Source organism: Caretta caretta, chromosome 26 (genome assembly GCF_965140235.1).
Source record: "Caretta caretta isolate rCarCar2 chromosome 26, rCarCar1.hap1, whole genome shotgun sequence".
Classification (NCBI taxonomy): domain Eukaryota; kingdom Metazoa; phylum Chordata; order Testudines; family Cheloniidae; genus Caretta; species Caretta caretta.
In genome coordinates this window covers 14,421,403-14,444,990 of record NC_134231.1, presented here as the reverse complement: position 1 = coordinate 14,444,990, position 23,588 = coordinate 14,421,403, and the positions used below count along the sequence as shown (strand labels likewise).

The window sequence follows — 23,588 nt, the reverse complement described above, 5'->3', positions numbered from 1 at the left end:
CTGCTGCCCCAGCTGCCGGCCTCAGCCATTCGGGATCCTCCCCGTCTACCAGAGCTCAGCTGGAGCATCGCGTGCCTGGGACCCTGGCCAGAGCTCGCCTGGGCACCCTGGGGAGTCCTCACCCCAGCCACACTCGCACCCAGTGCAGAGAGAGGGGCCACTGAGGACGCAACCGAGGATGACCCCGAACAGCCAGGCTGCCTCCTGCCGCACACCGTCCCCATGCCTCCGCCCTGCGCGGGGCGTGATCCGGGCTCCCCGGGGAGCCATTGCAGCCTGGGGGTGCAGACCCAGGGCCTGGCCCGGCGCTGCATTGCTCATGGCCAAGTTAACAGCCCCATGGAAGAAGGCCACAAGCCCACGCCTGCCCTCAGCTGCTGCTGACAAGCGGGTGATTAAAACAGGAGGTTTTAATCAGCAGAGCACTGGGCAGGTCTTTCCTCCCATGCAAGTGGCCAATTCAAACTTCACCCCCCCACACGCCCCCCCCCCCCCAGCACCAGCACGCTCTGGTGATGCCAATTATTTGTTCTTTTTTTTTTTTTTTTCAGTTTTCCTCTGGTCCCCCCCCTCTTTTGAAGTACATCAGTTGCTATGGCAACCGTGTCCTCATGGCCACCTTCAAGGTGGAGATGGCCACAAGTGCAGGAGAAAATCAGTGTATATAATGGGCTGAAACTGACCCTGGGAGACGTGGGAACGCGAATGGTGGGCACGGGGGGGAAGGGGGAGAGAGACCGACACACACAAGCTCAGCTAAGGGTACACCACAAATGTTTGTGTCCTGGAACAAATGTTTGGGGTGCGTCTGGACTGGCCTTCACCGCGACTTTAAGGCCAGAAGGGACCATCGCGATCCTCTAGTCGAATCTCCTGCACAGAACCTCGCCCACCCGCCCCTGTAACCGACCCCGAACCTCTGGCTGACTCACTGGTGTTCTCAACTCAGGGTTTCAAGTGACAGAGAGTCCGCCATTTCCACTAGTTTAACCCTGCAAGGGGCCTGTGCCCCATGCTGCAGAGGAAGGCGATTCCCCCCCATAGGGTCTCTCTGCCAGTCTGAACTGGAGGAAATTCCTTCCCCACCCCAAATCTGGCGATCAGTTAGACCCTGAGCACGCGGGCAGGACCCACCAGCCAGACACCTGGGAAAGAATTCACTGGAGTAACTCAGAGCCCTCCCCATCCAGTGTCCCGTCTCCAGCCATTGTGTTAATCGCCCTGAGTTAGCTGGCTATCTCAAGTCAGTAAAAACCATCAGCGTCGACAAGCACCTTGGGGCAAAGAGATGCAATAATAGGGTCCCTGGCTCCTTACGAAGCCCTCAACACCAGCCTGTGTGCAATAGGCCCCTTCAGGGCTGGTGGCGTCTTACGCTCCCTTAAGAGCCACGTGAGGGCCTAGGAAGTTAGGGCATCCCCACATGTGAGTAGTAGCTCCAAGCCGAAGCACTATTCATTGTATTTCTGGCAGCTGGAACAGCCCTGGATCCAGATCTGCCTTTCTCACGAGGGACCCTTTCCACTCGTCTGCAGAACCTTTGCCATGTTGCAGTTATTGCAAAAACCATTCCCACCCCACCTGATCTTCAGTTAACCGCATTCTAACATGAAATAGCCCTGAGGCTGGACAAGTTGAAAATACAAGAAAGGGCTCCAAGTAGCCACAACATCTTCCCTCAGGCCGGAGTCGCTTCCCCTCCCTCCAGAGGAATCGGATTGCTTTTGTTTGGCAGTGGAAGAGTCCCGCTTCTTCCCTGGCCCCGAGCTCTTTGTCAAACCCCTCCTGGTCCGATGGCATCACAAAGGGGCCGGGGAAAGGGGCCCCGTTGAAGTCACTGATCAGGAAAGCTGATTTCGGAGCGCTCCAGCCTCTGCAGGGAGGTATCTGAGCTCCTCTTCAGCCAGCTCTGAAGAGCCCCCGCAGTGCCAGTTACAGGCTCTCACCACTGCCAAGCCCACCGCGTCAGTGCGTTAGCTTTGAGACGCATGTGCTGGCTTTAGCTCACGCTGCTTGTGTTTCTAACCGGATGCTGCCCCCATTTGTTCCTTTCCCTGGTTTCTCCTGGTTCTGTCTCCCCCGGATCTCATCGAGAGCCTGATTCTGGGCTTAGATTTTTAGGCGCTGAATCGAATTGGGATCTGAATCGCACAGGCCTGGGGCTCCAATGGCAGGAAAAGTGGTTTGCAAAGAAACCGACAAGTTGCCAGTGGAAACGGATTGTCTGGAATGAGCCTCTCCCTGGGCGTCTGTACTCCGGGGCCAGCTGCATCTGTTCTGTTTCTTTTCCCTGGCCCCCCTTTTTGCCATCGCTGCCCCAGTCCCCCGCTCAGCCTCTCTTCCCGAGCTCGCCCTGCTCCTGTGGGTACAGTTAGTTGTGGTTCTCAGTCCAGTTCCTAAAGGGATGGGCACCCACCTGTCCACACCACCCCAGCAATGGGGCAATAGCCTGCACCCCATCTTTGGGAAGCGTGGCTGCCTGCACCCCGTCCATCCTGCAGCCCTGCCCGCAAAGATGAGCTCGGCAAGGCTGCGTGGTGGAGCCATAAGGAAGCTGCAGCTAGTGTAATGTGGCTGCTTTGCTTCTTGAGCAGGTCGTGGGCAGAGGTTGTACAAGACCCCTGTGCTCTGAGATGGGCACTGGCTGCTGCTTGGCTTCTGGAGGGAGCGGACGGGGTCTCTGGTGGGGCATCTGCCTGGGGGATGTCTCTGGAGTGCCACTGTAGGTAGGATCAGTGGAGGCGCTGGAGGCTGGGGAAGGACCTCGCTCCACCAGAGCCTGGCTTTGCTAAGCTTTCGGGCCCAACATCTTCTCTTGGGCTGTGGCTCGGGCTGGAGCTGGTACCGAGGGCGGTGATCCACCTAGGCCGCCTGCCCCTAGCAGATAGATCCTTTGCCCTCTATGTACCATAATGCACCACATGCCCGAGCGCTGAGATCTGCCATCAATACTGAATTGCCAGCCTTGGGGCCCCAGGTCTTGGTAACGCCCAGATCTGGGCTTGATGGAGAACCATCCCTGGAGAAGATATTGGCAATGCCCTCTTTGCCCTTGGGGCAGGGAATGGGGGTCAATGATGGCTGGGCAGGCTAGAGGCTGAAATCCCCTCTCCACTCCAGGGCAGTTCTGCAATTATGGCAGGGGGTAGCACTCTCCGAGCTGAGCTCCAGCCTCAGGATTGTCCCTCCATCCCCGTGCCCCAGAACTAAAATTCCCCAGGACTGGCCAAGCATCACCACGGATTCCTGGGCCTGGCTGCTAGTGCCCGATTCCAGAGCGGAGTCCTGGCAGCTCTGCGAGCCTCCGGAAACGTGTCTCGTGGGAGGCATCATCCCGCGACCGAGTGAGAGGCCGGTCCCCAGGGCTCCATCCGGGCACCTGTTCCTAGAGCAAGGCAACAGCTGACGCTTCCCTGGGGCCTGATGTCTCCTCTGTGCTCCATTGCAGTGCGTCTCCACGACAGCATCTCCGAGGAGGGCTTCCACTACCTCATCTTTGATCTGTAAGTAGCTAAAGCGCCTCCCTGGGGGTGGGGGGTTCTGGGGCACGCGGCTCTTAATTCGCCTGCAGAACCGGCCGTAGCGTCGTCCATTTGCTGTAACAGGGAATTCAGGACAGCCGTGTCTGGCTGTGTTTTTCCAAGGGTTTGAATTCAGTTCTAGCATAGCTGCACTGCAGCAGCTGTCAGGGCGGGGACTGGTGTGAGGGTGAGATGGGGGTGGGGGCCGGCTATGGCATAGGGTGGAAGGGGCTGGGGAGCTTTTGCCTCGCTGGGCAGGAAGGAGACTCCCGTCTCTCCCCCCAAGGAGGTTTGTCTTTCTCTCTGCTTCTCCTCCTGGGCGGGGGAGGGAAGTTACTGTTCCGATGTACATTGTTGGAGCTCCTGATCCTGGACCAGGACCCCGTCGGGCTAGGCTTGGTCTTAGGAGCTTCCAAGTCTAAGACCAGGGACAGCTAGTGGATACAGGCAGATGGGAGAGGACATGGAAGCGAAAAGGAAGGCTACGATTTTGTCACGGAGGTCGCAGTAGTCACGGAATCCGTGACTTCCAAAGACCTTCGTGACTTCAGCCCCAACAGCTGGGAGCTCCAGGGTCCCACCGCCTCCCGCAGCAGCAGGGAGCTGTGAGGTACCCCACAGCTCCCAGCCATCTCGGGCAGGGGGGGTACCCTGCAGCTCCCAGCCTCTGCGGGGGACCCTGGCAGCTTCCGGGCCACTGCTGTAGGACAGGGGGAGCCCGGTAGCTTCCAGGCCACTGCTGCAGGACAGGGGGACCCCGGCAGCTTCTGGGCCACTGCTGTAGGACAGGGGGACCCCGGCAGCTCCCCATGCTGCGGGGGGTGGGGCAGGGGGATTCCCACAGCTCTCCGCCGCTGGGGAGGGGGCAGGGGGACCCTGCAGCTCCCCTCCGCTGATGGGGGCAGGGGGACCCTGGAGCTCTGAGTCCCCACGGGTGGTGGGGGGCCCCAGAGCTCCCAGCCACCCCGCAGCTGCCCAGTCCTTTCCCATGTTATCATGGATATTTTTAGTAAAAATCAAGGACAGGGCTTCCGTGAATTTTCCGTGACCTGCCCCCGACTTTTACTAAAAATATCCATGGCAAACCTTGGCCTTAGCGATGCGACAGCATTGGTCAGCCGGGCAGGCGGGGTCTCCCACACTGGGGACACATTCGCCGGGAGGCCAACCGAAATCGAGTTTTAAGGAGGGGTCGGAAGGTGGACAAGGAGGTGGCTCTGGGGCTGTTTCAGGGGAGCGTCTCCCAGGCGGGAGGGGCAGCTGGAGAGACGTGTGTATGAAATGTAACAAGGGGGCTGGCATGACTGGCAGGGCAGAGGCAGGACCGGAGAACGACACAGGAGAGGCAGGGTGGGGAGAGGCTGGGCAGGGCCTTGAAAGGAGTTTGTCTGATGCACGGGAGAAAAGGCTCCTCGGCCTGGCCCCCGGCAGGAAGGGCGAGTGGAGCCTAGCCAGGTGACCATGCTTCTTTGTATTGCAGTTGTGCCCACGGGTGCCAGTCAGGATCGGACACAGGAGTCTCTGTCCGGAGCAGCCCTGGCCCCTGGTTTCTCGGAGGAGGCCGGGGGCTGAGGCCAGGCGTGGCCCACGGGCTTAACTGCCTCTCCCAGCGCTGGTGCCAAGGCAGGCGACCAGCACGAGGCGGTTAGGCCTGGCCCCTTGGCTCCGGGGAGCCCTGGGGCCCGGTGCTTTGTGCCGGGATGGTGCGGCGCATCTGGGGGGTGGCGGAGACCCGGTACGCTGTGCTCAGCTGCCTCTCACCTCGTTCCAGATATAGCAGCTGGTGAGCTCATCGCACGGTGCCTCTGACAGGGCCAGGGAAGCAGCAGGTTATATTTAGCTCTCCTCTGAGTCACGGCAGCTCCAGGTTCCCTGTGCTGGACTCGCACAGACCTTGGCGTGTCCCCAGCCTGCAGCGGGAGGGGAATCAAGAGACACGGGTTTGCCCCGGGGCACTGGGGGCTGAGCTCCCCCCCCCTGGCACCTGCTCCCCCCGCGCCGTAGGGCCGGGACATGAACTCTTCACCTCCACTGCCAGCCAGGGGTTGGAGGACAGTGAAACGGGAGGGCTGGGGAGGGCTTGCCCTGAGCTAAGGAGGAGGGGGAACGGCGCTCTCCCCCGAGTACTGCGTCCCCTGCTAATACCCAGTCAGCACCGTGTCACCGCTCAGCAAGAACAGAGCTCGCTCCTCCTCCCAGCCTTGGCCAGGCCTGGGGTAGCCGGGAACTACCTCCACAGCCAGCGCCCTGCCCCGCCCCCCACAGCGCCCCCTGCTGGGAGAGGCCGGGGCTGGAATAGCTGGGAGCTCCCCCCAGAGCCAGCGCCCTGCCCCGCCCCCCCACAGCGCCCCCTGCTGGGAGAGGCTGGAGTAGCCAGGAGCTCCCCCCACTGCCAGCGCCCTGCCCCGCCCCCCCCCCCCACAGCGCCCCCTGCTGGGAGAGGCCAGGGCTGGATAGCCGGGAGCTCCTCCTCCCAGCCAGTACCTCTGCCCTGCCCCCACAGCGCCCCCTGCTGGGAGACGCCAGAACTGTCCCTGTGATCACACTCTTGTGTTGATTTTTGCCATCCGTTCCATTCAGGAGCGCCGGCTCTTTCAGCCCCTCCTGGCCTGCCATGGCTGTGGACTGAATTTGCGTTGGCTTCCACTGGGGTTTGATTATGAGACAGACCAAAGTGCCCACAAGCCCCGCTGGCGTCGGTGTCGGCGGGCAGGTGCCTGGCCTCCCCGGGAACCCAGCCTGCAAGCTGCCCTGCCCCTCCTCCTGTCCGCACGAGGCCCGTGGAAAGTCACACCACAAGAGGGAGGGGAAGACGCACCTGGGGGATGTCGAGGTGCAGACGGATGCCTGCGGTTCTGTGGTGCGGAGACGTGGGGAGAGATGGCGGAGAAACATGGAGTTGTCTCCCTTCCTGCCACGTGGGAGTTGAGCTCCCTCACGCTGGGGCTGGCGATGAGCTGGGGGAGGTGGGCGGGTGGCTGCCACGTGGGCAGAGTGGAGACAGCCAGCAGAGGCAGGCAGCAGCAGAGTGCCAGGAAAAGCAGGGCTTGGCGATCGGAGAGGAGCGAAGAGGGATGGGGGGAGTCCAGTGTCCCTTGAAGTGAGGGTGTCCTGGCACTGGGACCTCAGCCAGCCAGAGGGGACTTGAGCCGTGGCAGAGACTGGGGTGGCATGGGGCTCCGTGGGCATCACCAGAGGGGACTTGACTCCTCTTAGCTGCAAGGAGCTTGCTTTGATCAGGCTCCACCCCCATTGCCCAGCCCCTGCCCTGTGGCCCCCACACCTGGCATGCCCCTGGTCCAGGCTGATTATTCTCTCTATAAACACCCCCGGGTAGGGGGAGAGTCACTGGAGCTACAGGCCAACGGGACTGGACTCGGTGACCCAGGATTCCCTTGCTGCCTGACATCCTATGGCCGTGTCCCTCAGGGGAGGAGCAGGGCTGGCCTCGGCCCGCTGTCACTGACTCGATGGGCTGGGCACAGCCTGGCAGCTGGGTCCCTGCGTAGGATGGACAATGGAGGAGGCCCAGGCCCTGCCTGCTCTCCCCCGCCCTCTGCCAGGGGCGCAGGGCACAGAGGGGCAGGAAGTTGCAATGCTCCCTTCTCCATCCTACGTGCCCCCCACTTGGCACCCGATACCCTTCGCGTCCCCGGAGTGGCCCTGGGCTTCAAGTCGCCCGCACCGAGGGGCTTCCCAGTCGGCGTCGGGGCTGGGGAGCATGGCGGCTGTCGGGAATGCCAGGGCTCCGGGCGCGTGTGCCGTGCAGCCCGCGCTCTTTGCCTTGGTCGTGCTGGTGAGCCGGGGGTGTGCTCTCGGGGGGAGCAGAGGGTGCAGCTCACCGGGGCCTGGCTGCCAGCTGCGGGTGGAGCTGTGGCCTGCTCTGGTTCTCCAGTGCCGGGCTGGCGCCATTCAGCAGGTGCCCCGCGAGGGGTTTGGGTGGGAGCCGGGCACTGGGGCCAGGGCACTGGGAGGGTGAACTCTGCCTCATCCGATGAAGTGAGCTGTAGCTCACGAAAGCTCATGCTCAAATAAATTGGTTAGTCTCTAAGGTGCCACAAGTCCTCCTTTTCTTTCTGCCTCTCTGTGTTTCAGGGTCACTGGTGGGGAGCTTTTCGAAGACATCGTGGCCCGGGAATATTACAGTGAGGCCGATGCCAGGTGAGTGGCAACTCCCCACCCCCCACATCCCCTCCGCCCTCCTCCCCGTCAACATTAACCCATTCATGACCTGGGCAGAGGGGGGGAACCCCAGAGGTATCGCCAGGTGATAGCCAAGTGCCTATGCCTTTGGCACCATTGTGCCATGTGTCCTGCTGGTCACACCCAGCGCGGGGTCCCTCTCCTGCGGTTCAGTTCCAGGGGCCCCTCAGCCGGCCTGGGCCTGAAAACAAATGTCTACCCCATGCTCCCTGAGGACGAGGAGGAGAGTGGCGGCAACTCTCCCTCCGGGGCCCAGCTGGCTTCTGGGGCGCAGCCAGAGAGGCAGAGGGGTGGTGGGACCCGGGGGGGTTCGAGCTTTCCCCTCTGGGTTGTCAGTGGGACGAGTCTGGTCTTAGCCTGGTCCCTTAGGGAGCACTCGCGAAGCCACCACCCAGCAGGGCACGGTTGCCAGCCATGCACCGTGGGCCAGGGCTGCTGGAGGGCGGGGCGGAGGTGCGTTGGCACAGCAGCGGGGGGGGACGGGACGGGGGGAACGTTCTGGATCAGAACCGAGGGGCTTTGCCTGGGGAAGAGGGCTCAGGACCGGACGAACTACTGGTGAGGCTGGAGAGGCTCCGGCAGAGCTGTGGGGCAGGGCCAGGAGCGGGGCGGGATGTAGGGGCGCTCAGAGTGGGCAGGGGAGCACGGAGCTGCAGGACCGGAGAAGGGGTCTGTCCCAGAGAGGGAAGGGTGCAGCATCCCTCCCTCTGGTCTCAGCCTGGCTGTCGGGCCCTGGCAACTGGGAGGCCACTGACCCTCCCACAAGCAGCTGGCGTCTGTGGGGCTTGTCTCAGCCATCGGGGAGCAGCGGGCACAGAGCAGCCGGCTGGTAGAGAGCGCGGGGGACTGGGAACAAACTGCAGGGACAGGGCGCGTCTGAGGGCAGCCGGCAGGGTTTGGGGGGCATTGCTGACAGGGGCCTGACCTGGTGACCTGGTGACTGGTCACGCGTGGGCTCGTCTGGTGACGTGCCCGTTCCTGGTCCCGTCCGACTGGAGCACGCTGGCCCCCTCCCTCCGTGTGCTGGCCCCCAGCATCTCGCTGTTTGCTGCTTGTCGTCTCTCCGGCCCCCTTGTGAACCGGTGGGGAGGGGGGGGACTGTGCCAGAGGAGGTCAGACGCCCGTCACGCTTCTCGGGCTCAGACGGGTTCCCAGCTCCAGGGACCTGGCCAAGCTGGGCTCTAGCTAATGACCTCACACGCCGCCCCGTCTAGGCTCTGCTGGGAAGACCCGAGCTCATGGCCCCCTCTTCATGCAGTTTCATTGCCGTTCCGGGCATCTGATGCTTTCCCCAGGACGGGGGGTAGCCTAGGATAGCGGGCGGGCATCAGATCAGGATTGAGGGGCCGTGGCAGAGTTATAAGTGTGGGGAGCCCAGGGCTGGGATAGCAGGGGGCTGTGGGTCAGGATTGAGGGGCAGCGGCCGAACTCTGTGTTGGGAGAAACCAGGGCTGGGCTAATGGGGTGGGGGCTGGTGGCAGGTCCCTCTCCGTGCAGCTCCCGCTTCCCCCATCCCTGGGCTGTCAGTGGTGGGAGCCCCCTGTCAGGGCAGCCCGTGTGGGGCAGCCTGTCACGGAGTCCCTGGGCGATGCTCTGGAACTGCTCCCCATGAAGCCAGGCAGGACTCTGGGGAAGTCTCCTCTCGGGGAGCAGCCTGTCTGCAGGACACACAGCTCACCCGGCTCCACCTTCCTGGGTCTGACCTCGGAGCATTCAGCATCCTCTGCCCCGTGTGCTTCCCACAGCGAGTCCGCCCAGGCGGGGTCCTGGGGAAGCCAGAGGGTCCTGTGCCCCAATTTCGCAGTCAGACGTGACTCTCAGCCAGTCAGTAAAACAGAAGGTTTATTAGACAACAGGAACATGGTCTAACACAGAGCTTGTAGGTGCAGCGAACGGGACGCCTCAGCTGGGTCTATTTTGGGGGGCAGTGAGCCAGACAACCACATCTGCCCTTCACTCCATGTCCCAGCCAGCCCCAAACTGAAACTTCCTCCAGCCCCCCCTCCTCTGGGCTTTGTCCCTTTCCCTGGGCCAGGAGGTCACCGGATTCCTTTGTTCTCCAACCCTTCAGCTCTCACCTTGCAGGGGGGAAGGGCCCAGGCCATCAGTGGCCAGGAAACAGGGTGTCGGCCATTCTCTGTGTCCAGACTCCTGCACACACCTGCCCTCTAGGGCTCTGCAATGATCATACACCCTTATCCCACCCCCTAGATACTTAAGAACTGCCATGGGGAAACCGAGGCACCCCCACACTATTCAGAGGAAACATTAAGAACAGTCCCACTTCGTCACATCTCTCCCCCCTTCGAGATCGAACTGAGCGGGGTCACTTTAGCCAGTGACCTGGGGAAGTTCGAAGACACCAACGTTCCCATGGATGCCCCAGCATCTCTCCCTTTCCTTGGTAGGAGTTACACCAGGCCCTTCCAGTTTCACACCTCTCCTTAGGTCGGGGTGATAGATAGCACTTCCAGCTGCATGTGGGAAGCTTTATGCGGCCCGTGCCCTTTGGCTAACCCAAAACCCCAGGGGGTCAAACTGGGACTGGGTCTTCTCCCCAACAAGCTGGCCAAACACAGCCACTTGGTTATAGGACTGTTTAACTTTCTTAACAGCTTTCACTTCATCTGAGACCTTCTCAAAGCTATTCACACTGGATCTTCAACAGGAAAGTCAGTGGATCCATTCACAACCAAAAATTTCTGGCTGTTAGGAACTGAAACTTTCTTGATTAAATCACTTTCACACCCTTCAGTTGCAGTAAACTGCTTGCAAAGACTCCATGAGGATTCCTTTCCCTAGGGCTTTTCTATGCAACAATTCACCCCTCCCAGAAATTCTGCTCTTACCCTCTTTACCTAGGGCTTGCTCTAGAGGAACACTTTCCTGAGCAACAACAGACTCTTTCTGTGTCTCCCTTACATCCTGAATTACCTCTGGCCCATCCGGTGGATTCCTACACAATCCCCTTTCAGGCAAACTTACAGACTTCCTAGATAAACGGTCAGAAGCATTCGCCTTCCCTTTGCCACACACAAGTTCAGGAATCTTTTCCTCCTTGCTACAGGTTTCCACACCCTCCGTAGGTAACACAATCAAATCACCTTCGTGCTCTCCTTGTATCCTGGCTAGGATCTTACCCTGATTAGACAGATTTGCTAAACCCTTTCCCAACAACACACTAGCAACAGGCAGAATACAAGCACCAGAATTGTCTGGTCTCTGGGGTTTTACATAGACACTAACTGGATGTGACCTAGTTACAGGGCCATTCTCCCGAGCAGACACAAACTTGGGACCCTTCCCTTCCTGGGCTTTAGCTGAATCCAGAACCAACTCTGAGACAACTGCACGACCCTCAACCGTCACAGGCTGAAAGGCCCCTTCTGTCTACTCCACAGACAAAGAAGAGCCGGACACACTTTCTCCTTTCCCAGGCACACAGGTTGGGATCTCATTCCCCTGGTCCCAGCACACAGGGCTGGTCACAGACAACTGCTTGGAGATCAGGGTAGCCCCCTCCATAGGCAAGTCAATACCCCTGACAGACACAGGCACGTTTCCTTCACTGTCACACTTCTCCACCCAGCTAACAGGTAAGGTCCAGGGACACTCATCTTCCACTCTCCTCGCCTTCCCACCCTGCTGACTGGACAAAGCCATCAGCTCACAAGGCTGCCTAGGCTCATCCAGACTTTCCTTACCAAGCACCTTGCCACTCCCCACAGATCCCCTGCCCTGCCTGTGTCTCCCCCCACTCAGCTGGGGTCTCAGCTCCCCCCTTGCTCAGCGCTGCCCTTGCTGTCCCAGTGGGGTAGGCAGCGAGCTCCCTGCTTTCCTCACTACACCAGAGCCAGCCTGAGCCCCTGAGCCCCCCTCTCCGGTGTGCAGGGGAGCAGAGAGCATCTCTCTGTCCCACCCAGCCCCAGGGGGCTGGTTACAGGCAGGCAGGTAGCCTGAGCCTAGCCGATCCTCCCCCCTGCCAGCCAGGTCATCTGCATTTTCACTGACCATTTCCCTCTCCGCCGATTGGTTCCCTGGATTCAAATTCAAACCCTCCGCCGTTACAGGAGCAGGGCCTGGATCCTGTCCCAAAGAGACACAGTCACCCCACAACAGGGTCTCGCAGCTGGTATCCTGGAGAACCCCAATGACCAGCCAGCCCCACCCCTCCTGGGTCTGCACAGGGATCTGGGCCATAGGCAGGGCGAGGGGCTTCGTCCCTGGGACCCTCACCCAGCTCACACAGCCCCTCAGCCTCTGAGGCTGCACCACCCAGGGCCTGACCACAGTTCTCTCTGTCCCAGGATCTCGCCACCCCAGGAATGTCTCCCCATTGACCATCACCTTCCGCTCCCACTGGGGGTCCGAGGGGCCTGGCCCCAGGAAACTCCACACAGACACATAGGTTGGGACCAGGAGTGGGAGCCCGTCCACCTCCCCACCCATCTGGCTGACGGAGTCTATGGCCTTGGGACCCAGCAAGGGAGCTAGACACCGGGGCTTTTCCGCAGGGTCCCCCTGGTTCAAATCGCCAGCCTGCTCAAAGGCAGTGAGGTGGGCATCCACATCCCCCCCCTCCTTAACCAGGGGCAGCAATTTAGTCTCGAGGTTCCCTGCGGAACTGGCCCCCCGGGGTCTATCCCCACTCACCCCGGGGAGGTCCCCTAGGCCTCTCCGCTCCCCCACTGCCAGTTCATGCTGCTGCTGCTTCTGCAGCTCTTTCTCGGGCTCTCGCTGTCTCCCACAGTCCTCTTGCTCTCTCAGACTCAGCTCCAATCCCGTCCGTCTCGATCCCCCGACGGGGAACCCGATCGTGAAGACCCCCGTCTGGTCCGGGACAGGAGTCTTGGGGATGCCTGGCTCCCACTTCAGCTGCTCCCAGATCCTGCTATAGCCCCATTTGGGGTCAGGAATCTGTTCCTTAGAGCGGTCATCCCCCTCCAGCTGCACTATTGTGACCACAGGAACATGGTCTGACACAGAGCTTGTAGGTGCAGAGAACGGGACCCCTCAGCTGGGTCCATTTTGGGGGGTAGTGAGCCAGACAACCACGTCTGCCCTTCACTCCATGTCTCCAGCCAGCCCCAAACTGAAACTCCCCCCAGCCCCTCCTCCTCTGGGCTTTGTCCCTTTCCCGGGCCAGGAGGTCACCGGGTTCCTTTGTTCTCCAACCCTTCAGCTCTCACCTGGCAGGGGGGAAGGGCCCAGGCCATCAGTTGCCAGGAAACAGGGTGTCGGCCATTCTCTGTGTCCAGACCCCCGCACACACCTCCCCTGTAGGGCTCTGCAAGGATCACACACCCTTACCCCACCACTTAGATACTTAAGAACTGCCTAGGGGAAACTGAGGCACCCCCACAATATTCAGAGGAAACATTAAGAACAGTCCCACTTCGTCACACAGCCCCATGGGTTAGATCTCTCCCATGGCATCTGGCTACTCAGGCCTGTCCCTGCTGGGTTTGCTGATAGCCGGGGGAGGGGCGACGGGGGACATCCCAGGGGTTTCCAGCTCCCAAGCTCTACCCATTAGTCCCTGCTGCTTCTGTTAAGACTGCTCGTTACGCCAGCGTCCCAGGGGCCCTGCCCTAGACTCGTAGCCCAGCTTGCTTTGTGGGTGGCAGGGGAGGAGGCTCGGAGTTGATTTGTGAGCCGGCAGGACAGAGGGGAGCTCTCCCTGAGAGGCCATTTCTGCAGATTCTCTCCCATCACCCTTTGTTCACCAGAGAGCTTCCAACCCTGTGCGAGGCCCTGCCCCACACCCCTGTGGCCTCCCCCTGCCTCGGGGGGGGGGGCTCCCAGGCTGTATTCTGGCCCTCTGGGCACCAGCCCAAACCCGAGCATCGGGCTGCAGCAAAGGGAGGCAGAATCCAGGCAGGACATCCCAGTGGCCTCCACCCACTCCCGGTGCTCCCCTTAGGTGCAGCGAGGCCAGGCTGGGATGGAGCCGTGGGACTCTCTCCCTGCAGGGAGCCCAGCTCCTCCCAGTGGGCTCACAGATGGGGCCTTCCCCTTTCCATGTCATGGCTGGAGCGGTGCCTTCCCGCGGCTGCGATCCGGAGAGCACCCCCAGATTCCACCCCCACGCATGCCGAGGGCTCCCCTCCTCTGCCCTGGCCATCGGTGTAGCCCAGTGGAACAGACCTGGAGGCTCTTGGTCCGTATCAAACCAGCCCGATGGGGCGTAATGGGCAGTGTCCGCTCCTGAGAGGCCCAGGACTGGCACGGACAGAGCTGAAGCCAGGGTGCCCAGACTGGAATAGCAGGGAGAGCCACTGGGCCGGACTGAGGTACTTGAGCAGAGCTGTGTGGTACCAGTTAGGAATAGCCGCCGGGGCTGTGGGTTGGGGTTGAGGGGCACTGGCCGAGATGGGGAGCACAGGGCTGGGACAGCAGGGGCTGTGGGTCAGAGTGAGGACACCTTGAACCCGGGGCTCGTCGTCCTTGGTTGGGGGTGGGGGCAGGAGCTGGGTCTAAGTGCTAGGGCTCCACGCAGGACTTGTGGAGCTGGGATTCCTTTCCCCTTACTTAGCACCCGCAGAGCTGGGGGGAGCCAAGGGCTGGGGTAGCAGGAGGTTGTGGGGCGGGAGTGAGGGGCACCAGCAGAGCTGGGGGGGCAGGGCCGGGCTGGCAGGGGGTTGTGGGGTGGGACTGAGGGGCACCGGCAGAGCTGGGGGCAGGCCAGGGCCGGGCTAGCAGGGGGTTGTGGGTCAGGAGTGAGGGGCACCGGCAGAGCTGGGGGGAGGCTAGGGCTGGGCTGGCAGGGGGTTGTGGGGCGGGAGTGAGGGGCACCCGCAGAGCTGGGGGCAGGCCAGGGCCGGGCTAGCAGGGGGTTGTGGGGCGGGAGTGAGGGGCACCCGCAGAGCTGGGGGCAGGCCAGGGCTGGGATAGCAGGGGGTTGTGGGGCGGGAGTGAGGGGCACCGGCAGAGCTGGGGGGAGCTGAGAGCTGGCGTAGCAGGGGGTTGTGGGTCGGGAGTGAGGGGCACCGGCAGAGTGGGGAGGAGCCCGGGGCTGGGCTAGTAGGGGGTTGTGGAGAGAGCTGCTGTTTGCAGGGCGGGCAGGGCAGCCCCAGCCCGCACGACCCCTGACTAGATAGTGGGGTCACCCTGCCAGCTCGTCAGTTCCCAGAGCCCCCAGACAGTGACCCTCCTCCCACAGCACCTGCAGCCCGTTCCCTGCTCCGCGCTCGATCTGGGGCCGTGTAGCCGGACTCGGCCCTGCTAGCCGGGGGCTCTGCTCACCCGCTCTGCCCTCCGCACCTTGGGTCCCAACTGTCCTCTCAGGGGGCTGCCCCCTCTCTGCCCGCGCCCCTCCCTCCAGCCCTGGCAGCATGCAGTTCCTGGTGCCATTAACAGCCATCCCCGCACCCCTTGTGATAACCCCCTGTGGTCTCTGAGCTTTCACAACATTGTTTCTCTCTCTCCTTCTCTCGTCCCCCCATCTCCACCCTGTCTCCCCATCCCTCTTTGTCTGTCCATCTGTCCCTCTGGACCCCCCACCCCCCCGTTCCCTCTACCTGCTTATCCTATCTCTGGAATTCGTTCCCTCTCATGCATTATTTCGGTTTCCTTCTGTACATTTGATCGTCTCTCTCATGCCCTTCCTATCCGCCCCCCCCCCGCCCCCTCTCCTCATCGGGACCCTGCCCTGCCCGTCTCCCGTGTCTGCCCCCTCTCCCGCCCCTCCCTGACCCACTTTCTCTCTCCTTTCCTCCCCGTTTTGTTTTGCAGTCACTGTGTCCATCAGCTATTAGAAAGCGTAACTTACATTCACCACTATGCCATTGTGCACAGGGACTTGAAGGTCAGTATATGCCTTTCGCCCGCTCCTGGCGTCGGGCTGGGGGTGCTGCTGCCCCCCAGCGCTCACACGCCCCCCCCTTCCCTCCCCGCTAGCTGATTTTTATTTTTGGGGGGTGGGGAGGGAGACAATATCCAGGGCTGGGGCGGGGGTTAGTTCGATTCTCAGCATGCCCGGCCGAGTCCTTCCTGGGCACCGCGCTGCAGCTGGGCAGGGCAGGCCAGGCAGGTCTGAGGCCCTGGACAGGAGGCAGCGCCCGGATGCAGACGTCCCGCCCCGACTCCAGTGCTCGCGGGACCAGACACCATCCTCCCCCCTTCCCCCCCCCGATAATAATTTGCAATCTCAACTGGGCGGCTTGATTCGATTCGCATTTCACTGTCTCATCCCCCCCCCCGCCCCCCTCCCTCTCTTTCTCTCTCTCTCTGCCCCCCCCCCCCCGCCGTCTCTTGTCTTGTTTGCCACCCCACGCCCGCATGGCTGCCAGTCCTGTCTCCCAGCCCGAGCACCTAGCGGCTGGCTCCGAGGCCAGAGCTCGCCACGCCCCGTCGTGGCCAAGGGGCTGTGGCGGGCACATTCTTCCTTCCAGGCACCTGCCCAGCACGGTCTCCCCAGGCCAGGGACTCCCTGAGTGACGGCAGGAGAGCTTGAACCTGCGGCTTGTTGGCGTTGTTGGGTGCACAAGCTGGGCCTAAGGCCGCTCCCCACCCACCGAGCGCGGATCTGCCCTCTACCCACGTTGCTGTCTTATGCCAAAGTGCCCTCTCCAAAGCCACCAGGGGATTTCACAGGCACCTTCCCCTGGCCCCTTCCTCTCTGAGCTGGGCAGTGATCCCATCTCTCACTGCTCAGCCCCTCTTCCCGTCCGTCCTGGGTGGCCTCCTCGCTCCCTGTGCTGCAGTTTGGAAGAGCTCCCCACCGCCAGGCAAGGCCATCCCCTGCTGAGCGAGGCCTTTTGCTGTCAGGACGCAGATGCCCGCTCAGATGCTGGCTGCTCTCTTGCCTGACACAGTGGGGCTTGAACCAGGGACCTCCAGAGCTACGGGCAGGAGCTGCTACTGTGTGGGCTAAAGAGCCAGGGCACCCTTACTGGGGCAGTCCCAGACCCTGCCCCTCTGCAGAGCAGGCCGGGGCAGGGGATCTATAGTGCCCCTGGACCAGTGAGTTATGTCAACACAGTGCCAGGGGATCCCCCGTGGGGCTCCAGAGTGGGCAGCCCCAGGCAGCAGTGTCCTCTCCCTGGGTGGGAGGCGCAGGGATCTCGGCCGTGCGAGTGGGCCCGGGTGGGAGGCGCAGGGATCCCATCCGTGCAAGTGGACCTGGGTGGGAGGCACAGGGATCCCGGCCGTGCGAGTGGGCCCAGGTAGGGTTGCCAACTTTCTAATTGCACAAAACCGAACACCCTTGCCCCGCCCCTTTTCTGAGGCCCCACCCGCCACTCACTCCAGGCCCCCTCCCTCGGTTGCTCACTCTCCCCCACACTCACTCGCTTTTGCTGGGCTGGGGCAGGGGGTTGGGGTGCGGGAGGGGATGAGGGCTCCTGCTGAGGGTCTGGGCTCTAGGGTGGGGCTAGGGATGAGGAGTTTGGGGTGCAAGAGGGGGCTCTGGGCTGGGGCCAAAGAGTTTGGAGTGCAGGAACGGGCTCAGGGAGAGGGCTAGGGCAGGAGGTTGAGCTGCAGGGGGGGTGCAGGCTCTGGCTGGGGGTGCAGGCTCTGGGGGTTTGGGGTGCAGGCTCGGTTGGGCAGCGCTTACCTTAGGCAGTTCCTGGTCGGTGGCGCAGCAGGGCTAAGGCAGGCTCCCTGCCTGCCCTGGCTCCGCGCTGCTCCCGGAAGCGGCCGGCATGTCCGGCCTCTAGTTGAACGGGCCAAGGGGCTCTGTGTGGTGTGCGCTGCCCAAGCCCGCAGGTGCCGCCCCCGCATCTCCATTGGCTGCAGTTCCTGGCCAATGGGAGCTGCGGAGCCGGCGCTGGGGGGCGGGGGCAGCATGCAGAGCTTCCCTGATCACCCCTGCACCTAGGGGCTGGACATGCCGGCCGCTTCCAGGAAGCTGCACAGATCCAGGGCAGGCAAGGAGCCTGCCTTAGCCCCGCTGTGCTGCCGACCGGACTGGCCGCCAGGGTCCCTTTTCAGCCGGGCGTTCCGGTCGAAAACCGGACTCCTGGCAACCCAGACCCAGATGGGAGGCACAGGGATCCCGACCATGCGAATGGGCCTGGTGGGAGGCACAGGGATCCCAGCCGTGCGAGTGGGCCCGGGTGCGAGGTGCAGGGATCCCAGCCGTGCGAATGGGCCCGGGTGGGAGGCACAGGGATCCCGTCCGTGCGAGTGGGCCCAGGTGCGAGGCACAGGGATCCTGGGCATGGGAGTGGGCCCGGGTGGGAGGCGCAGGGATCCCAGCCGTGCGAATGGGCCCGGGTGGGAGGCACAGGGATCCCGTCCGTGCGAGTGGGCCCAGGTGCGAGGCACAGGGATCCTGGGCATGGGAGTGGGCCCGGGTGGGAGGCGCAGGGATCCCAGCCGTGCGAATGGGCCCGGGTGGGAGGCACAGGAATCCCAGCCATGCGAGTGGGCTTGGGTGTGGGGCACAGGGATCCTGGCCGTGCAAATGGGCCCGGGTGCGAGGCACAGGGATCCTAGCCATGGTAGTGGGCCCGGGTGCAAGGCGCAGGGATCCCGGCCGTGCGAGTGGGCCCAGGTGCGAGGCGCAGGGATCCCGGCCGTGCGAGTGGGCCCAGGTGCGAGGCGCAGGGATCCTGGCCGTGCGAGTGGGCCCAGGTGCAGGGTGCAGGGATCCCGGCCGTGCGAGTGGGCCCAGGTGCGAGGCGCAGGGATCCTGGCCATGCGAGTGGGCCCGGGTGCAGGGTGCAGGGATCCCGGCCGTGCGAGTGGGCCCAGGTGCGAGGCACAGGGATCCTGGCCGTGCGAGTGGGCCCAGGTGCAGGGTGCAGGGATCCCGGCCGTGCGAGTGGGCCCAGGTGCGAGGCGCAGGGATCCTGGCCGTGCGAGTGGGCCCAGGTGCAGGGTGCAGGGATCCCGGCCGTGCGAGTGGGCCCAGGTGCGAGGCTCAGGGATCCTGGCCATGCGAGTGGGCCCGGGTGCGAGGCACAGGGATCCCGACCATGCGAGCGGGCCCGGGTGCAGGGCACAGGGATCCCGGCCGTGCGAGTGGGCCCAGGTGTGAGGCGCAGGGATCCCGACCGTGCGAGCGGGCCCGGGTGCAGGGCACAGGGATCCCGGCCGTGCGAGTGGGCCCGGGTGCGAGGCGCAGGGATCCCGGCCTTGCAAGTGGGCCCGGGTGCAGGGCACAGGGATCCCGGCCGTGCGAGTGGGCCTGGGTGCAGGGCACAGGGATCCCGGCCGTGCGAGTGGGCCCAGGTGTGAGGCGCAGGGATCCCGACCGTGCGAGCGGGCCCGGGTGCAGGGCACAGGGATCCCGGCCGTGCGAGTGGGCCCAGGTGTGAGGCGCAGGGATCCCGACCGTGCGAGCGGGCCCGGGTGCAGGGCACAGGGATCCCGGCCGTGCGAGTGGGCCCGGGTGCGAGGCGCAGGGATCCCGACCTTGCAAGTGGGCCCGGGTGCAGGGCACAGGGATCCCGGCCGTGCGAGTGGGCCTGGGTGCAGGGCACAGGGATCCCGGCCGTGCGAGTGGGCCCAGGTGTGAGGCGCAGGGATCCTGACCGTGCGAGCAGGCCCGGGTGCAGGGCACAGGGATCCCGGCCGTGCGAGTGGGCCCGGGTGCGAGGCGCAGGGATCCCGGCCTTGCAAGTGGGCCCGGGTGCAGGGCACAGGGATCCCGGCCGTGCGAGTGGGCCTGGGTGCAGGGCACAGGGATCCCGGCCGTGCGAGTGGGCCCAGGTGTGAGGCACAGGGATCCCGACCGTGCGAGCGGGCCCGGGTGCAGGGCACAGGGATCCCGGCCGTGCGAGTGGGCCCAGGTGTGAGGCGCAGGGATCCCGACCGTGCGAGCGGGCCCGGGTGCAGGGCACAGGGATCCCGGCCGTGCGAGTGGGCCCGGGTGCGAGGCGCAGGGATCCCGGCCTTGCAAGTGGGCCCGGGTGCAGGGCACAGGGATCCCGGCCGTGCGAGTGGGCCTGGGTGCAGGGCACAGGGATCCCGGCCGTGCGAGTGGGCCCAGGTGTGAGGCGCAGGGATCCCGACCGTGCGAGCGGGCCCGGGTGCAGGGCACAGGGATCCCGGCCGTGCGAGTGGGCCCGGGTGCGAGGCGCAGGGATCCCGGCCTTGCAAGTGGGCCCGGGTGCAGGGCACAGGGATCCCGGCCGTGCGAGTGGGCCTGGGTGCAGGGCACAGGGATCCCGGCCTTGCAAGTGGGCCCGGGTGCAGGGCACAGGGATCCCGGCCGTGCGAGTGGGCCCGGGTGCGAGGCGCAGGGATCCCGGCCGTGCGAGTGGGCCTGGGTGCAGGGCACAGGGATCCCGGCCATGCGGATGGGCTGTCGCAGCTCACAGTAAGCACAGGGGAGGCTGCACAAAGCACAGAGCCAGTGTGTGACTCATAGTCTCTGCTGTCTTCTTGTCTTCTGCACTAACTCACTTACCAGCTCAGTGACCTGAATCCGAGCAGAGGGAAGACCCAGGGCCCTGCAGTCTCTGCCCCTCCCGAGTCCCCCCCTCCCCGTCGGGGGGAAGGGCAGCCTGTCCATGTAACCAGGCAAGCAGGCGAGATCAGACCATTTAACACTACTTCCCTGCAGAACGCACAAGCACAGGACCTCCTTTCCCCTCCCCGGGGCCAGGGGTGCATGCCCCCTCCATGCTGAGGCTATGGATCTCTGCCCCTCTCCTGAGCTCCAAGTGCCTGACCCCCTGCATCTCTCGTGGCCCCTTGCTTCCCCACCAAATCCGCACTCCAAAAGGAAAAATCAAGGGGGCAAAAACTAGCCCCAGAGCAGGGGCCTGTCCAGCTAGCCAATCCGCTCCGCTAGCCGGAGCGACTTAGCAACCACGCCGAGAGCCTGGCAACCGGAGCAGCTGCACCAGGAAACCCACAAAATACTAATGAGCTGGGCCGGAGCCCTCCGCAGTGTGATCGCCCACCCCGGGGAAGCCGACCGGCCGCGCAGCGATGGCAGCCAGGCAGAGCCTGGCCGTGCACTCAGGCCAGCGTGCAGTGGGGCAAACCGTGACCCCCAGAAGGGCAAGGACAGTGCCAGAGATGCTCAATTCGCCCTCCAGAGAGCAGGGCCCTCCCTGTGGAAGGGAGCCCCCCGTCAACACCAGCAAGTGTCTGTGACGAAGTGGGCCTGTTCTTAATGTTTCCTCTGAATAGTGTGGGGGTGCCTCAGTTTCCCCTATGCAGTTCTTAAGTATCTAGGTGGTGGGGTAAGGGTGTATGATCATTGCAGAGCCCTAGAGGGAAGGTGTGTGCAGGGATCTGGACACAGAGAATGGCCGACACCCTGTTTCCTGGCAACTGATGGCCTGGGCCCTTCCCCCCCTGCAAGGTGAGAGCTGAAGGGTTGGAGAACAAAGGAATCAGGTGACCACCTGGCCCGGGAAAGGAACAAAGCCCAGAGGAGGAGGGGCTGGAGGGGTTTTCAGTTTGGGGCTGTCTGGGACATGGAGTGAAGGGCAGACGTGGTTGTCTGGCTCACTGCCCCCCAGAATGGACCCAGCTGAGGGGTCCCGTTCTCTGCACCTGCAAGCTCTGTTTTAGACCATGTTCCTGTCGTCTAATAAACCTTCTGTTTTACTGGCTGGCTGAGAGTCACGTCTGACTGCAAAGTTGGGGTGCAGGACCCTCTGGCTTCCCCAGGAGCCCCGCCTGAGCGGACTCGCTGGGGGAAAGCGCACGGAGAGGCAGAGGATGCTGAATGCTCTGAGGTCAGACCCAGGAAGGTGGAAGCTGTGTGAGCTGTGTGTCCTGAAGACAGGCTGCTCACAGAAAGGCGACTACCCCAGAGTCCTGACTGACTTCATGGGGAGCAGTTCCAGAGCATCGCCCAGGGACTCCGTGACAACTGGTGGCAGCGGTGGGATGTACTGCACCCCGTGGATGGTGCTTCCTGCAGTAAGTGACTGGGGAGCAGTAACACGAAGGGGGATTGCCGAGGACCAGGCCTGCTGAAGGCTCAGAGAGGAGCGGTTTCGGGGGGCGGTTAACCCCTGGGAGTGTGTGACCAGCGAGAAGGACTGTGCAGTAACAGGGTTCCCCTGGGGATTGCAGCGAGCAGTCCAAGGGGCGGAGGAGTCTGCAGCTCGACCCTGGCAAAGAGGTGGTGACCTCGAGAAGGGCTGGCACACTAGGGGTTCTCCCTGGAAACCGTGGGGAGCTGAGAACACACGGGCCTGTGAGTCCACAACAACTTGGGAGGAGCGGAGTGATGGCCTGTCCCCGTCTCCTTAAGAAGGACATTGTAACCCTGTGCAGAAAGAGAGGGTTGAGCGTTGGAAAGTTCACCAAAGCAGAGTTAATCGTGCAGCTGGAGGAGGATGACCGCTCTAAGGAACAGATTCCTGACCCCAACTGGGGCTATAGCAGGATCTGGGAGCAGCTGGAGCGGGAGCCAGGCATCGCCAAGACTCCTGTCCCCGACCAGACGGGGGTCTTCACGATCGGGTTCCCCATCGGGGGATCGAGACAGACGGGATTGGAGCGGAGTCTGAGAGAGCAAGAGGACCGTGGGAGACAGCGAGAGCCCGAGAAAGAGCTGCAGAAGCAGCAGCAGGATGAACTGGCGGTGGTGGGGCGGAGAGGCCGAGGGGACCTCCCCGGGGTGAGTGGGGATAGATCCCGGGGGGCCAGTTCCGCAGGGAACCTCGAGACTAAATTGCTGCCCCTAGTTAAGGGGGGGGGTGTGGATGCCCACCTCACTGCCTTTGAGCAGGCTGGAGATCTGAACCAGGGGGACCCTGCGGAAAAGCCCCGGTGTCTAGCTCCCTTGCTGGGTCCCAAGGCCACAGACTCCATCAGCCAGATGGGTGGGGAGGTGGACAGGCTCCCACTCCTGACCCCAACCTATATGTCTGTGTGGAGTTCCCTGGGGTCAGGCCCCTCGGACCCCCAGTGGGAGCGGAAGGGGATGGTCAATGGGGAGACATTCCTGGGGTGGCGAGATCCTGGGACAGAGAGAACTGGTGTCAGACCCTGGGTGGTGCAGCCTCAGAGGCTGAGGGCCTGTGTGAGCTGGGTGAGGGTCCCAGGGACGAAGCCCCTCGCCCTGCCTATGGCCCAGATCCCTGTGCAGACCCAGGAGGGGTGGGGCTGGCTGGCCGTTGGGGTGCCCCAGGACACCAGCTGCGAGACCCTGTTGTGGGGTGACTGTGTCTCTTTGGGACAGGATCCAGGCCCTGCTCCTGTAACTGCCCAGGGTTTGAATTTGAATCCAGGGAACCAATCGGTGGAGAGGGAAATGGTCAGTGAAAATGCAGATGACCTGGCTGGCAGCAGGGAGGAGCCGCTAGGCTCAGGCTACCTGTCTGCCTGTAACCAGACCCCTGGGACTCGGTGGGACAGAGAGATGCTCCCTGCCCCCTTGCACACCAGACTGGGGACTCTCGCTGGCTCTGATGCAGTGAGGAAAGCAGTGGCCTGCCCCCACTGGGACAGCAAGGGCAGTGCTGAGCACAGTGGGAGCTGAGACCCCAGCTGAGTGGGGGGAGACACAGGCAGGGCAGGGGATCTGTGGGGAGTGGCAAGGTGCTTGGTAAGGGAAGTTTGGATGAGCCTAGGCAGCCTTGTGAGCCGATGGCTGTGTCCAGTCAGCAGGGTGGGAAGGCGAGGAGAGTGGAAGATGAGAGTCCCTGGACCTTACCTGTTAGCTGAGTGGAGAATTGGGACAGTGAAGGAAATGGGTCTCTCTGTCAGGGGTATTGACTTGCCTATGGAGGGAGCTACCCTGATCTCCAAGCAGTTGTCTGTGACCAGCCTTGTGTGCTGGGACAAAGGGAATGAGATCCCAACCTGTGTGTCTGGTAAAGGAGAAAGTGTGTCCGGCTCTTCTTGGTCTGTGGAGCAGACAGAAGGGGCCTTTCAGCCTGTGATGGTTGAGGGTCATGCAGTTGTCTCAGAGCTGGTTCTGGATTCAGCTAAAGCCCAGGAAGG

At 63.1% G+C, this 23,588-nt stretch overlaps 1 protein-coding gene across 18 annotated transcripts in view; it reads left to right on the top strand.

Moving 5' to 3' along the window:
- The window catches only part of CAMK2B (calcium/calmodulin dependent protein kinase II beta), a 167,046-nt gene that overhangs the window by 67,274 nt on the left and 76,184 nt on the right, over positions 1-23,588 (top strand). For 13 of the 18 annotated variants that reach the window (XM_048829401.2, XM_048829395.2, XM_048829400.2 and 10 more), the window contains exons 4-5: positions 3,449-3,503; positions 7,617-7,682. In XM_048829401.2, the coding sequence (XP_048685358.1) occupies positions 3,449-3,503; positions 7,617-7,682 (121 nt within the window). Of the gene's footprint in view, positions 1-3,448; positions 3,504-7,616; positions 7,683-15,458; positions 15,532-23,588 lie in introns of all 18 variants that reach the window. The other 5 variants (XM_048829404.2, XM_048829394.2, XM_048829392.2 and 2 more) reach the window with 1 other exon arrangement.